The sequence below is a fragment of the Tamandua tetradactyla genome, chromosome 24 (genome assembly GCF_023851605.1).
Source record: "Tamandua tetradactyla isolate mTamTet1 chromosome 24, mTamTet1.pri, whole genome shotgun sequence".
Classification (NCBI taxonomy): domain Eukaryota; kingdom Metazoa; phylum Chordata; class Mammalia; order Pilosa; family Myrmecophagidae; genus Tamandua; species Tamandua tetradactyla.
Window position 1 is genome coordinate 37,963,290 of NC_135350.1, and position 13,466 is coordinate 37,976,755.

Consider the following 13,466-nt stretch of genomic DNA (forward strand, 5'->3'; position numbering starts at 1 on the left):
TGAAGAAACGTGATAAAAGAGAACCATGACTTTCAAAATGTCAGGAAAAGAAACCTAATAACCACTTGTTAAGAAGTTTTATTTTTTGAAAAATTTCAATTTTCCCTTGAAAACTTTTAAATGATCAATATAATGAATATATCATCATGAAAACAGGCTTATATGTAGACAGATGAATAGAGAAAGAGCTGAAGAGAGGGCAGACAGACAGAGAGATGAAGAAAAAGATGAATGAAGTAATATACCCACCAATGGCAGGAACTAGTAGATCTGGATTGCTAATTCACAAAGGTCTTTGTTGGGTTTTCAAAACCAATTCTATTTTACAATAAATATGTATATTTGAAATATATTCTAAATACATCTCTGTAAGTTTGCAAACAACAAAGAATTACCAAGCCCCATTTCATGATCTCTCTCTCTATACCTGGCACAGCAAACTAGTAGCCTGTAGATCCAGGATTTAATGCAGCTTTTGAGCTAACCATTGGTTTTCATATTGTCAAATATTTGAGAAAATCAAAATAATGCTATTTTATGATATGTAAAAGTTATAGTAAATTCAAATGTCAGTGTGCCTCAAGTTTTTTTGGAACACAGCCATACTCATTCATTTATGTATTGTTTCTGGCCGCTTTGTGCTGTAGTTGAGTACTTGCATCAGAGACCATACACCCCAAAAAGCCTAAAATATCTACTATATGACCCTTCATAGAAAAGATTTATCAATCCTGATCTACATACATTTTTCACTCACATATGTCATATTCAACATAAAACTGCTGAAAAAAACTGAGAGTAATTCTAAGAGTTATAAGGAATTTGATCCAAATATACTTTCTCTTCTTAGAAAAAATTACAATGAATATGCAGGATGAGAGAAACAATAAAATGAAGAAATAATTTTTAAATTATGGTACCTGCATCTGTAATTCAGCATCAGTCTGTAACATTTTGGTCTTGGCTTGAGCATCGAAAATGAAAGGGTAGGAACAAAGTGTCACAGCATCCTAGAATAAAACATATTATTGGCAATACTGTAGTATTCTACAAAGACTACTGCTGGAAAAATACATAAGTAAATATAAAAAGAATCATCACCTGTATTATAGATGGTCTGGCTTTCTGTGTGGAGAAAAAAAAAAGTCTCTTACTTGGATTTTCAAACCTGAACTTTTTACCCACTACGAATGTAAAATACAAAAAAGCAAAACATACAGTCTATCAAACTAACACTATTTGAATGGCTGGCTAGATTGCTGACTGACTAGATCAGATGTTTTGATGGACATATGCTAAGAAAAAGAACAAAAACAATTTTAAACAATTTTTAAAGAATCTTTAAAGGATATTTCACCAACTTTCCATAATTCACAGCATTAATAGAATTCTCTTTTATAAGAGTTCTGATACTAAAATAAGAGCTTTTACAACCTTTACGTCAGACATGAACTTTGTTGGGTAATGTGCATAATGCAAATTACATTTTATTTTTTGGCATATTACATCTTCCTCCACACGGACATGGGTTGTTTGCGCTCTATCAATTTCTTCTTAAATGTTAATGGTTTTGAATGATATCCCAAACAAAATTAATATAAACACATTCCAAATAGCCTCCTTATAATTGTGTGTTATTACACAATTTGCATTTATTTTAATGATTATACTGGTGCCACATCAGCACTTAATTTTACATGGGTAATGAGAAAAAAAGAAAAGCAGTCTTAATATGTAAAGAATGCATTGGTGCCAGGGAAAAGACAGGTATGCTTCTGGCTCTGGGCAGGAATAAAGGTTTAATAGCATTCAAAACAGAAAAGAGAGCTGAGTCATCCCAGGATGGAGTGGCCTGTGGAACTTGAGATCCTGAGCTTAGCATTAGTCAGTACCTGATTCACCTGAAACCAAAGTGAGGTCTGGTTTCAGTAAGACGCTATTACTCATCAGTGAGTAATTAGTGAGACTAATCTGTGTTTTACTGATTTTAGAGTTTTGCTTGTATTTAATTTTTGTTTGGTTTTGTTTTATAACTGTATAAATGCTATATGCATAAACAGTATGTACCTCCTTTTGTGTCCATTCATATTTCAATAAAATCATTCAAAAGCAAGTTTCATTAAAATCTATCCCCTTACTCCTTTTAGGTATCTGTTATGGTCAGGTTCATGTGTCAGCTTGGCCAGGTGATGGTGCCCCGCTGCCTGGTCAGGCAGGCACTGGCCTGACTTTACTGCAAGGACATTTGTCTCCACTTGAACCAGCCAGCCTCTCCAGCAGAATTAACAGATCACCTCTGTGGTGGGACCTTCTAATTAGGTGGTTTCCATGGAGATGTGTCCCCACCCATTCATGATGGTTAACTTACTGGAGTCTTTCAAGGGGAAATCATTTTTGAAAAAGCTTCAGAGCAGACACAGACAGAGCCTCTGGAGAAGCAGACAGAAAATGCCCCCGGGGGAAGCTGTTTGAAACCAGAAGCCAAAGGACTAGCATACGCCAGCCTCATGCCTCCCCAGCTGACAGAGGTGTTCTGGACATCATGGGCCTTTCTTGAGTCAAGTTATCTTTCTCTGGATGCCTTATTTTGGATATTTTTATGACCTTAGAACTGTAAACTTGTAATTAAATAAATTCCCTTTATAGAAGCCAACCTATTTCTTCTATGTTGCATTCCTGGCAGCATTAACTAACTACAGCTTCATCATTGTTGCCAGCCCTCAGCCTGCCCTACAAAATGTGGACTGTGCATCCCCATAGTTGCATGAGACACTTATAAAATCTCATATTTACAGATATCTCCTGTTGGTTCTGCTTCCCTAGAGAACCCTGACTAATGCAGTATTAGAACACTTCTCTGTGTTGGAAGCACTAATCTGCGGAGCTGATTGCACTTCAGTGACACACTATGGACTCATGCATATACAATCCAAGCCAATCTGACTCACCCACCTACATATCTAATCACTTCGAATTTATGAATCAAAAGTCCTAAAAAACATACCATAAAATGGCACTTTGTAAAGTTATCTTATAATCTAAGCATCTGAGAAAATTTATGAGCATCCTGAAAAGTAGGCTAAATATTCAGTTTTCTAATTTTCCTCTCAGAATAGATTAGTTTAAGTATTATTTGCTTACACTCAAGGGTAAAGAAAGATCTTTGACCTATGTTGGTATATAAAGCAAGATCACGTTTCACACACTACAAACATAAAAGTGAACCCAGCAGTAGTGATATCAGTGAATACAATAACAATTCCTGACACAGTCCCAGTATGTCTAATATTTTAAATATTGGTATTTTTGTTGGTATCAGTTATTTCAGGTATCAGTTAATAGCTTTGTCCATTTCTATTGGCTCTCTCCAGTCCCACTCCTGGCCTGACTCTCTCCCACCATACTCTCCCTGCAATCCTACCTCAAGCCAGCACAACCCCCCTTTTGCACCTACCTTCTGCATCTCCCAATCCCTCCCACTGCATCTACCTGCCCTTCCCCAACACTCCTGCCCACCCCAGAGAGGCTGTTTGTAGACCAGGTGGGAAGGACTCTGTTTTGAAAGCAGGTTTATGTCTTTACTGGAGAAGCAGAGGAGTTAAACTGAGGGCAGGGTCATTATTCTCTCCATTGGCTGTGTTGGCTAGCAAGACATCTCCTACTGCTTTGTTAGGAGCCAGCGCCAAGACCTGACAGGTGCTGCCCAGTGGGAAACATGGGAAACCTCACCCGGCCAGGACGTGGACAGGATTGACAGCTCTTTCTCGGTTCTGTGGGTGGTGGTTCATGGCCGTTCTTAGGTGATGGAGCGATTTGTCTGGTTAATTCCGATAACGAACATGACTCTGGCATGCTAATTAGTTACGGGACCCCTGAGCAGTCAGCGTCCCCCAGCCTCATAGAGGGACAAGCGGTGTTCAGTCACCTGAGATTGAGCAATAACAGGTCTGTGATGCCCTTTGACGTCCGGAGCTGCATGTGGTCTACACTGACTAGAAGAATGTTCTAGAAGATAGGCCCAGGGCCACCGAGGCAGGCAGGACGGGCCTGAGGCCTCACCAGACAAGGTGCCGGCTCTAAGGGAAACAGAGGAGGGTCCTAGGTGAAGGTCTGCTTTACATACCTCTACATTTGTTATAGTCCATGAACTTCTGTATTTGAAATACAATAATTTAATTTTACTAACTTCCATTTTTTGAACGCTGACTATTTTAGAAATGGTATTAATCCTAGCATTCCCATACAGCATGAAATAAACAATGAAAGAGGAGTTTTAAGAGTTTGTTTCACTACTGCCATTCCTAACCTAGAAAGATGTGTGAACTGATAATAGGTGGTCACTTGTGACAAGCTGCTTGTTCCAGACCATCCATTACCTGAAAACGGTCTCACAAATATAAAATGGACAAAGTCCATATTTCGAGTGTCTCTGCTTGAAATGAGATTTCACTGTGACTCAAATTCATTTGTTAAAATGTTTGAAATACAAGAAATTAGTCACTGGTACAGAATTGGAGAATTAGGAATATATATATAAATATTTTTTATCCCAGTCAACATTTATTTCCTAACATGTGGCCGTGATTGGGGGAAGATGAGCACCCGCGGTGCCGGGAGGAAATATGGCCCCCTCAGGCCACGAGCCTGCCTGGCACCATGTGTTCCCGCACCTGTCACGGACAAATCTGGCTCACCACCACCACCGAGTTCCAAGGCACGGGACAGTTGCCTGGTCCTCTCCAGGCACAAAGCTGGCACTTGGAACCAAAACACCACCGCATGTGCTAAGTCTTCTTTCACACATACAGCGAGATGTGAGTTTCTCTGTAGCTTATTTTTTAAGCATTTACTATGTGTCATTCATTTTCTCCCTTGCGTTGCCCTCTAAGGGAACCCATCACGTCACCCTTTGTGCTGACAGGTTTTCAAGTGTGGACAACCACAGTTTGTTAACTTAAACAAACAAACCTCTACCACCTGTTTTTGAAAATGAGCAAAAAGCACCTACTTTGAAATGTTCCTTTCGTGCTGCACAGCCCTCTGCACACACCTCTAATGGGCCGCACATGGCATGTTCCTTTGTAATTCCTTTTTCACTGCTGACTCCTGCACTAAACACTCCACAAAGGCAGTCACCATACTCTGCACGTCTCCATCCCCGGGAACTAGCATGCGAATGGCATAGACTAAGTACTCAAGAACTGGTTATTGAAAAATTAAAACTGAGTGATTATTATATGTGAAACTATAGGCACTTTAAAGAAAGCCCTTTACATGCTTTATCCTATTTAATTCTCTCGATCCTGTTGTAATTCTCATTTACAATTGAGGACACAAGGCCTGCAGACAGTCAAGTAACTTGCCTAAGGTCACACAGCTAGTAAACCAGAGTTGACATTTCAGCCCACTTCTTTTTGACTGGAGCGTGAGCTTTGAACTATATGCTATATTATCTCAGTTAGCACAAGCTAAACAATTTAACACATAAAATTTCACTCACTGCTCATTACTATAATTTAGAACTGGGTAAAATAAACACACAAATTTATATGCAAAATGGTTTTAGCTTTTAAGTTAAAATCCAAGATATTAAGAAATTAAAACTTCAATTTCTAATAGCATCGTGCCTCATACACTAAAACAATATCTACAGAGATCACAGAAGTTCACACAGTAATTTCACTTAATATTTCTCTTTTGATAATTATTAGCTTAATTATTAAAGAGAAGACCAGCATGAACTAACATTGAAGTTTTCAAAGAAAGGAACCATACAAAGAGTTTAAAGTTGCTCACTTAAGCACTTCAGTTCAGAGACTACAATCATGATAATCCAGATTTTAACACCAGCACCTTCTCTCTCAGAGGCAAAAAGAATCAGGGCTCATTAGAATTATTTTACTTGAATCAAGTCCTGGAAAATATATACTGATAATAGTTAGGTGAATTGTTGGAAAAGATGTTTAATTTCTCTAGGTCTCTATTTCCTCATCTGGAGAAAAAGCAGTTGGCCTACATAATTCATAAAGCTTATCTGAGTGCTAACATTTTATTACTCAACGAATAATCACTCACAAATTGATAAAACAGAAAACTCTATCACTTTACAATTTCTAAATCAGCAGGTGAAAGCAGAGCTCATTGTTAGCTCCTGTGTTAAGTTTCCCTTGTCAACCCATTTTTAACAAAAAGTACTTTGTTTTCAAGGCAATCATAAAAACTTATTAAATAATACAACATCTGGCACTGATCATCTATTAATACGGCAAAGAAAACAATCTTGCTTATTTAGTTAAACAGACCTATTTAAATGCCTTTCTTTGGTATACCACTGATGAGCTCCAAAAACCCTACAGCGAAAAGGCAAAAGAGGATTGTCTGAGCACAGCCTGCCACCTTTTCTTGAGACCCACAAATGAATCCTGTAATCAGGGCACTGGTTTCTAGGATAGGAATGTGGGCTGACTCCCTTCTTGGGGCATCTTGACATAAAACATCCCATAGCAAATAGTGGTCTGCCCGTGCATTCCTTCTCCTTTTGCCCTGAATACATATAAATATTCCCAGGAACTGCTTAGATAAGCATGTGCTAATCCCACTGCTATGTCTGTTCCCAGCAGGAGGGGAAAGGGCTCTTCACCTATACCATATGAGGGGTGCACATGGGCCATCTCCCTGCATCAGCTAATTTAGAGACCCAGGGGTTATGGAGTCCAACACCCTCTATTAAAGCCGACCTTGCTCTGTCTCGTCTCTAAATGAGCAGAGTGTTGTTCCAACAAGTGCCTGTGCAGGTTGTGCTTTTTTAGGCACCCCTAATACCTGCGAACTACGAAGCAGGCTGGGATCCTAGGAATGCTGTACCTGGTGGCAGGTGTTGTTATACTCTTTGCTACCTTCTGTGCAGTGAGACTGCTGCCCTGGAGATGGTAACAGGTATTTCTTTCCCCCAACAGGAAATACTGCCTTAATGTTGGTAATCAATCTGTTAAATTGGCAAGGACTCACCTCAAATGTATCCGGTGCACATGGCTTCAAATACCAAAAACAAATTATCATTCTGTTTTCTGAATAACACAAATGTATACATTCTCCACAGACGGGGGATCCTAAAGAGCCATGCATATCTCAAAGCAGCCTTCAACGAAACTAAACAGCTCCCACTACACCAGGGATGGCAGGAGCCTCAGGCATGTCTAGTATATGGCGGAAGCCAGGTCAGGGATGCGTGACCTTTTCCCACGCCTAATCCTAAACCAGAAGTGGCTGACAGGGTCCAGACAGCTGACCGAGGTGACTAAAGTAGGCTGGCTGTTCGAAGATGATAATTAGCAAATGATCCTTTTGGGGGATAAATTAATTTGCAGTGGGATTATGGCAAACACAAGCCTCTTTTAAAGAGTCACTATTAGACTCTAGTCAATTGGCGCCATCTGGAAAGACAGGCCCAGGGTTGATACACCTTCCAATTTTTTTTTTCTTTTTTGCACAGGCAGGTACTGGGAATCAAACCCAGGTCTCCAGAGTGGCAGGTGAGAATTCTGTCACTGAGCCACCTCCTATCACCCACAATTTTTTTTCAAAAAAAGCTGGAAATTCTTATTTTTATGTGTAGTGGATTGATTTTTGAACGATGAAAACTGATTAAATTTTATAACAGTCTGGGTGACCACCCATTTATGATTCTTTTAACCATTTACATTCACTCAAAGCACTTCAAAGTTTCAAAATAAAGGTCACCTAGATAAAGCACAGATGTGATACTAACACCAAAGTCAAGGACAAATGATAGGGTTCAAGCATGCTTTCCTTCTCTTGGTATGTACTCAGAGAAAAGCTATGCTTCGAATGCATCCTTACCATCCCTGCTTGATGCAAGAACCACATGAGGTAATCTTCTTGAATGTCCACAAGACTAGAAATCTCAGGAATGTAAAATGTATCGTATTCCACATGCTTCACTTTAAGATTTACCTGATGAAGAACAAAATAAGGAAAACTAAAATCCAGACAACTGTAAAATGGCTTTCCCACAGAACCTCTCAGCAGGATATTTCTAAACCCTACCATCTATCCACCCGCCTCCCCTCTGGCTCCTCTCTATGCTCACCTTATATAATTTCTCCAAGAGTTTGAGAGCAGCCGTAATATAATTGTTAAATAGTACAGGAATTAAGAATGTCTTTCTTCCCCTCAGCAGATAAACGACTGCACCTTTATAGAGGTTTACCAGCTTCATGAAATATTTCGGGCATACCTGAGACCACCAGTTATCTTTAGAAAGAAAAAAAAAAAGACATATTTCAGCATTTACTCTTGATCAAGTATTTATGTCTTCTGCCTACCAGCTAAAAACTGCTCCAGCTAGAAAATGAACATGAATCTAAATTACAGTTTCTCAAAACTAACTTTAAAAAAGAATCCATTAAAGAATTCCTGGAGAGAACAGCAGCTGTGCATGAATTCCTGGAGCTGTTGTTTGTAAACCTTGATCAGATTTTTTTCATCAAAGACTCATTCAAAAAGCTAACCTAAACTCCAGTTCCAAGGTAACGTGTGAACAAGACATTAAGGTACGTATTTTGGGCAGGAGTGATAGTCACAGTATTACCTCCAAATGCATTCATATATCCTAGCCCCTTCTGCAGGGGAGCAAGTGATGACACACCCTAGAAGCAGAGCCAGTATAGCACTATTCCTTCCCTCAAAGAGGCATAGTTAGTTGAAAAATAGTATTTCTGCTTCCCACCAAACAATTCTTTCTCATTACCAGACAAGAATATTACATCACTGGCTTCTGCTTTGCCAGCCATTCTGAAATATTTAGAGGATGAAATAATACAATGTCTGATATTTTCTTTAAAATATCCCAGAAAAAAAAGGTGGTGGTGGGGAGAGGGTAAAACAAAAAGGGCAAAATATTGACAATCATTGATGTTGGGCGATGTGAACATGTAGTGTTCTACTTCGGTGTATTCTTTTAAATTTCTGTAATTAGAAGTGAAAAATAAGACTAAAACTAAATAATTCTGACCTTTTTGTGTTAGAACATGTGAAAAAACATGCCCCAAAGGGCAGTGACTGATCTTAAAGAATAAATAAATACTAACGTATTACGAGTACGCTCATTATTTCTGTTTTTATCTCTTCTGCAAAGTTGGATGCAATGTGGAAATACCAATATTTCACTCTCAATATTATGGATCTCTCACTCATGAGGAGACCACACTCAAGTAACATAACTGTTCATCTGGAATGCAGAAGTTACTGAGATGCTGAACACCTAAAAAAAGTTACTGAAAAAGGAAAAAAGCCATATGACCGACTTTCTGCACTTGATTAATAAAAACATCTCAGGCGCTACTACCATGAAAGACACTCTGCAATTCACTGAGGAATGGAAGGTTCCTATCTCAGCAAAGTGTCCGTGGCCTGCAAAAATCAGTGGGGACTCAACTGTCCTAAAAAAGAAAAACAAAACAAACATTTGGTAAGTCCCCACTAGGTCATTTTCTTTCTCTCCTTTTTCAAAGATTTCTGAATCACCAAAACTGTTCATTTCATTCCCAACCCCTAAATTAGGTTTAGGAGAAAAAAAAGACAGATGGCCACTAATTTTTGAGGCACTATTAACTACTAGCAAATGTGGGAGGAAAAAAAAATTAAGTTTAAAGCTGAATAATCTAATTATGTAAATATTTAAAAACCTATACAATATGAATCATTTCAAATAACCTTAGCAATTTGCTCAATGGTTCAATTTGCTCAAATTGTAAATATGGTTAGCTAGAAATTAATGGCAAAGCACGAAAGGTTTATATGTTAAGGATATTAAAATAGTAAATAAATTCTGGGAACTCAATGCCCTGAGAGCCATTCCCAGTGGTTACACCAACAAAAAAAAGTACAAAACCATCGGTACTGAATTTAGCAAATTCACCTAATACTTTGCTGGGGTTTGTATCCAGCCGCAGAATGGCCATAGCCAAAGGAATAGTCAATGTTATATAATACTTGGAATCCTGGAGCAGGGGAAACTCAGGTAGGATTAAATAGATTCTCATTGCTTCAACATCTGGTGGTGAACTGGACAACTGGGGAATCAGGCAACTTTCAAAGCTGTTTAATATCTGTATGAGAAAAAAGGGTATTGAGAAATTCAAACATACCTGAGATTCTAGTTAACTTATCTCTAAAATCATAAGCTATCTGATAGACTCTCATCTCACTTTCATTCACTGAATATCTACTCTGAGGCTCTCTGAACTAGCCCCATCAGTGAAAAGGAAAGACAAAGATTCCTGCCATGTAGAGCTTATATTCTGGAAAGATATTTCCTTAGAGAGACTGAAATCACAAAGTAAGCTAAAGGTTGGTCAGATTCCCAAAGTGAATATTTGATAAAATTAAGATTTGTACAAGATTTTCACCATTTCATATTACTCTTTTTTCTTTCTCTTAAAAGTTGAATTATTGTAATGCAAATGTGTTGTTAAGAACGTACTTTGTAGATGTAAGGACCATACCTGTTCTAGAATCATGGAGTGCTGAGAGTTCATTAGCTTCTCAAATAATACTCTAGTAGAGTTCAGGTCAATTCCAGGGATTCTGGGACTTGTTTTAAAATGTTCATCAATTCTAAACAAAAAAACAAGTATGTAACAAAAGTAAAACAATGCAAACATTCTGAAAGTAATTATAAATATGCAAATAAAATAGTATATCCATCCAATCAGATTTAAATTTGATCTGGGAGACAAGATCTAAAAAAAAAGACAAGATCTGGGAGACAAGATCTAAAAAGACACGTTGTAGAAGTCAAAATAATAAACCTCTGTGAGAACTACTTTTTTCAAAACAATCTTAACATTAAAAAAAATTTTTTTCCTTCAAGTCAAAGTACCAGAGTAATCATTTCTAATTGAGGTTATCTTGAAGTTTTAATAAGCAGTATTATTTTCCTGATTAGATTTGTTCTTATTTTTGGCCTTTTTCTGTTATTCTGGTACACATACCAGGATGTAGATGCTATGCTTAGGTGCAAAAAACATGCTCTCTGCAAACTGCCCTGCCCATCAACAAATAGCATGTTTGTTGCTCAGATGTGACCTACCGCCTACATGGTCTGTAACTCCCAGGTGTGCAAATCTCCCTGCCAACACGGGACCTGACTCCCGAGGGTGAGCCTAGCCCTGGCAACGTGGGAGTGAGAATGCCTTCCTGACCAAAAGGGGCTAGAGAAATGAAACAAGATAAAGTGTCAGTGGCCAAGAAATTTCAAAGAGTCAAGAGGTCATTCTGGAGGTTATTCTGATGCAGTATATTGATATTCCTTTTCAGTTGCGCATGTATTGGAGTAGCCAGAGGGAAGTACCTGAAACTGTGACTGGGATCAATAGTCTTGATTCTTGAACATGATTGAATATATCGCTTTTAAGGTGTGACCATGTGATGTGAAAACTCTGTGACTGACACTCCCTTTACCCAGTGTATGGACAGAGGAGTAAGAAAAAAAAAAAATTAAATAAATATATGATAGAGGGGGAGGCATGGGATGCTCAGGGTGTTCTTTTTCACTTTTTACTTTTACTTTACTTCTTATTTTTATTTGTTTTTGGAGCAATGAAAATGTTCAAAACTTGATTGTGATAATGAATGTACAACTATATGACGATACTGTGAACCCCTGATTGTACAGTTCGGATGATTATATAGTATATGAATATATATTTCAATAAAACTCCCTTTAAAAAAAAAGAAAGAGGAGCTGTTTGGACTTTTGTTTATCATCTTTTTTTGTTGCTGTTATTTATTCTAAAAATAAATCTGTGCAAAGCATAGAAATTAATTCTGGTTTCCCATATGTATAGAGATACTTTCTGCTATGCTGTGAACAAAATCCAAAAGGTTTTATCTATATGCAGTTATTATTTTATAAAACTGGTCTTCATTTTAATGGGTTTCCTGTGATGCATTCTGCATAAGCTGGAGAACCAGGCCTCCTGAAATAAGACAGATGTCAGTGAAGAAAGAAATTAAAAGGCTCTACCTTCATGAAATCCCTGGTACTAAAGATATATAACCTGAAAAGTCTAGCTAAGAACCATTCCCAACCCTTCTAGAACAGGTTTTTTTTCAACAGTGTCACTGTTGACTTCTGGGGATGGAGGAGTCTTTGCTGGGCAGGTGGGGGAGGGGATCCTGTGCATTGCAGAAAGTTTAGCAGCTCCCTGGCCTCTACCCAGTACCCAACAGAACCACACTCTTCCCCACCCCAGTTGTAACAACCCAAAACGTCAGCAGGTATTGCCAAATGTCCCCTGGAGGACAAAATCGCCACAGCTGAGAACCACTATTGTAGAAGACCAGTATCAGCATAACCCAGAACACTTCTCCCACCAGGCAAATGCTAACCAACAAACTTCAAATGAATTCAGTGAGCTCATTCCAGCGGAGAAGACAATAAGAGAAGGGAAAAGAAAGAACTTCTCCTGTAAGGCGTAAAGCACTTATGCTGGTTTGAAACTGTTATGCACCCCAGAAAAGGCAGGTTCTTCTAATCCAATCTTGTGGGTGCAGACCTATTGTGGATGGGACCCTTTTATGTTGTTTCCATAGAAATGTGACAGTTGAGTGGGAACTTTTGATTAGGTGGAGATGTGACCCCACTTATTCATGGTGGGTCTTAATCTTTTTACTGAAGCTTTGTTTGAGGAGAATGAATACAAGGCAGAAACAGAGAGAAAACAGAGAGCAAAAACATGAAACCTAGTGACAAACGTTTGGAGATGCTTGGAGACAGACAGAAACTCAGAGACGAAGCCTTTCTTGGGTTAAGATGTTCTCTTATGGATGCCTTAATTTGGACATTTTCATGGCCGTACATCTGTAAACATGAAGTCTAATAAATTCCCTTTGTAAAAACCAATCCATTTCTGGTATACTGCATTCCAGAAGCATGAGCAAACTAAATAGCACACCAAGCTTCCCTTGTGCTACAAGCAATAACCTCTTACCAAGAGGAGCTCTTCCTACCACACCAGTCTTCAGTCACAGAAGAGAAAATCAACCTAACTAGAAGATATATTAAGCTTCTATGATACCAAATTCCTAGATGCCATCATGGGGAAGATGGATTTTTAGAGCCCTCCCGATTAGTTAGAGAACATTACCTGCTCAGAAGTCAAAACAGGCCCTTGGTTTAACAATCCCACAAGTCATGTTTTTGGATGGCTCAGTCAATTGCCAGCATTTAAAAATAAGGTAGACTTAATAATATTAAGTCTCTTGTGGCATAAAGAGAATCATAGTTTATTCCAGGTCATCTCTTCTCAAAATGGATTACTTTTGGTATATAGAGCCCCCAAATAAATCCAAAATGGAAAAAAAAAAAGCATCAATCTCTGTAAAAATCTCAGTAAGCACTGTATGGAGTGGAGGACAGAAGGGAATGCTAAATATTCCAG

At 38.4% G+C, this 13,466-nt stretch overlaps 1 protein-coding gene across 3 annotated transcripts in view; it reads right to left on the reverse strand.

The window, feature by feature from the left end:
- Positions 1 to 13,466, reverse strand: part of HERC3 (HECT and RLD domain containing E3 ubiquitin protein ligase 3) — a 141,702-nt gene that overhangs the window by 46,624 nt on the left and 81,612 nt on the right. For 2 of the 3 annotated variants that reach the window (XM_077142875.1, XM_077142874.1), the window contains 6 exons: positions 10,527 to 10,638; positions 9,941 to 10,130; positions 8,111 to 8,274; positions 7,861 to 7,974; positions 1,102 to 1,125; positions 921 to 1,010 (listed from right to left, as the gene is read on the reverse strand). In XM_077142875.1, the coding sequence (XP_076998990.1) occupies positions 921 to 1,010; positions 1,102 to 1,125; positions 7,861 to 7,974; positions 8,111 to 8,274; positions 9,941 to 10,130; positions 10,527 to 10,638 (694 nt within the window). Of the gene's footprint in view, positions 1 to 920; positions 1,011 to 1,101; positions 1,126 to 3,504; positions 4,077 to 7,860; positions 7,975 to 8,110; positions 8,275 to 9,940; positions 10,131 to 10,526; positions 10,639 to 13,466 lie in introns of those variants that run through there. The other variant, XM_077142876.1, reaches the window with a different exon arrangement.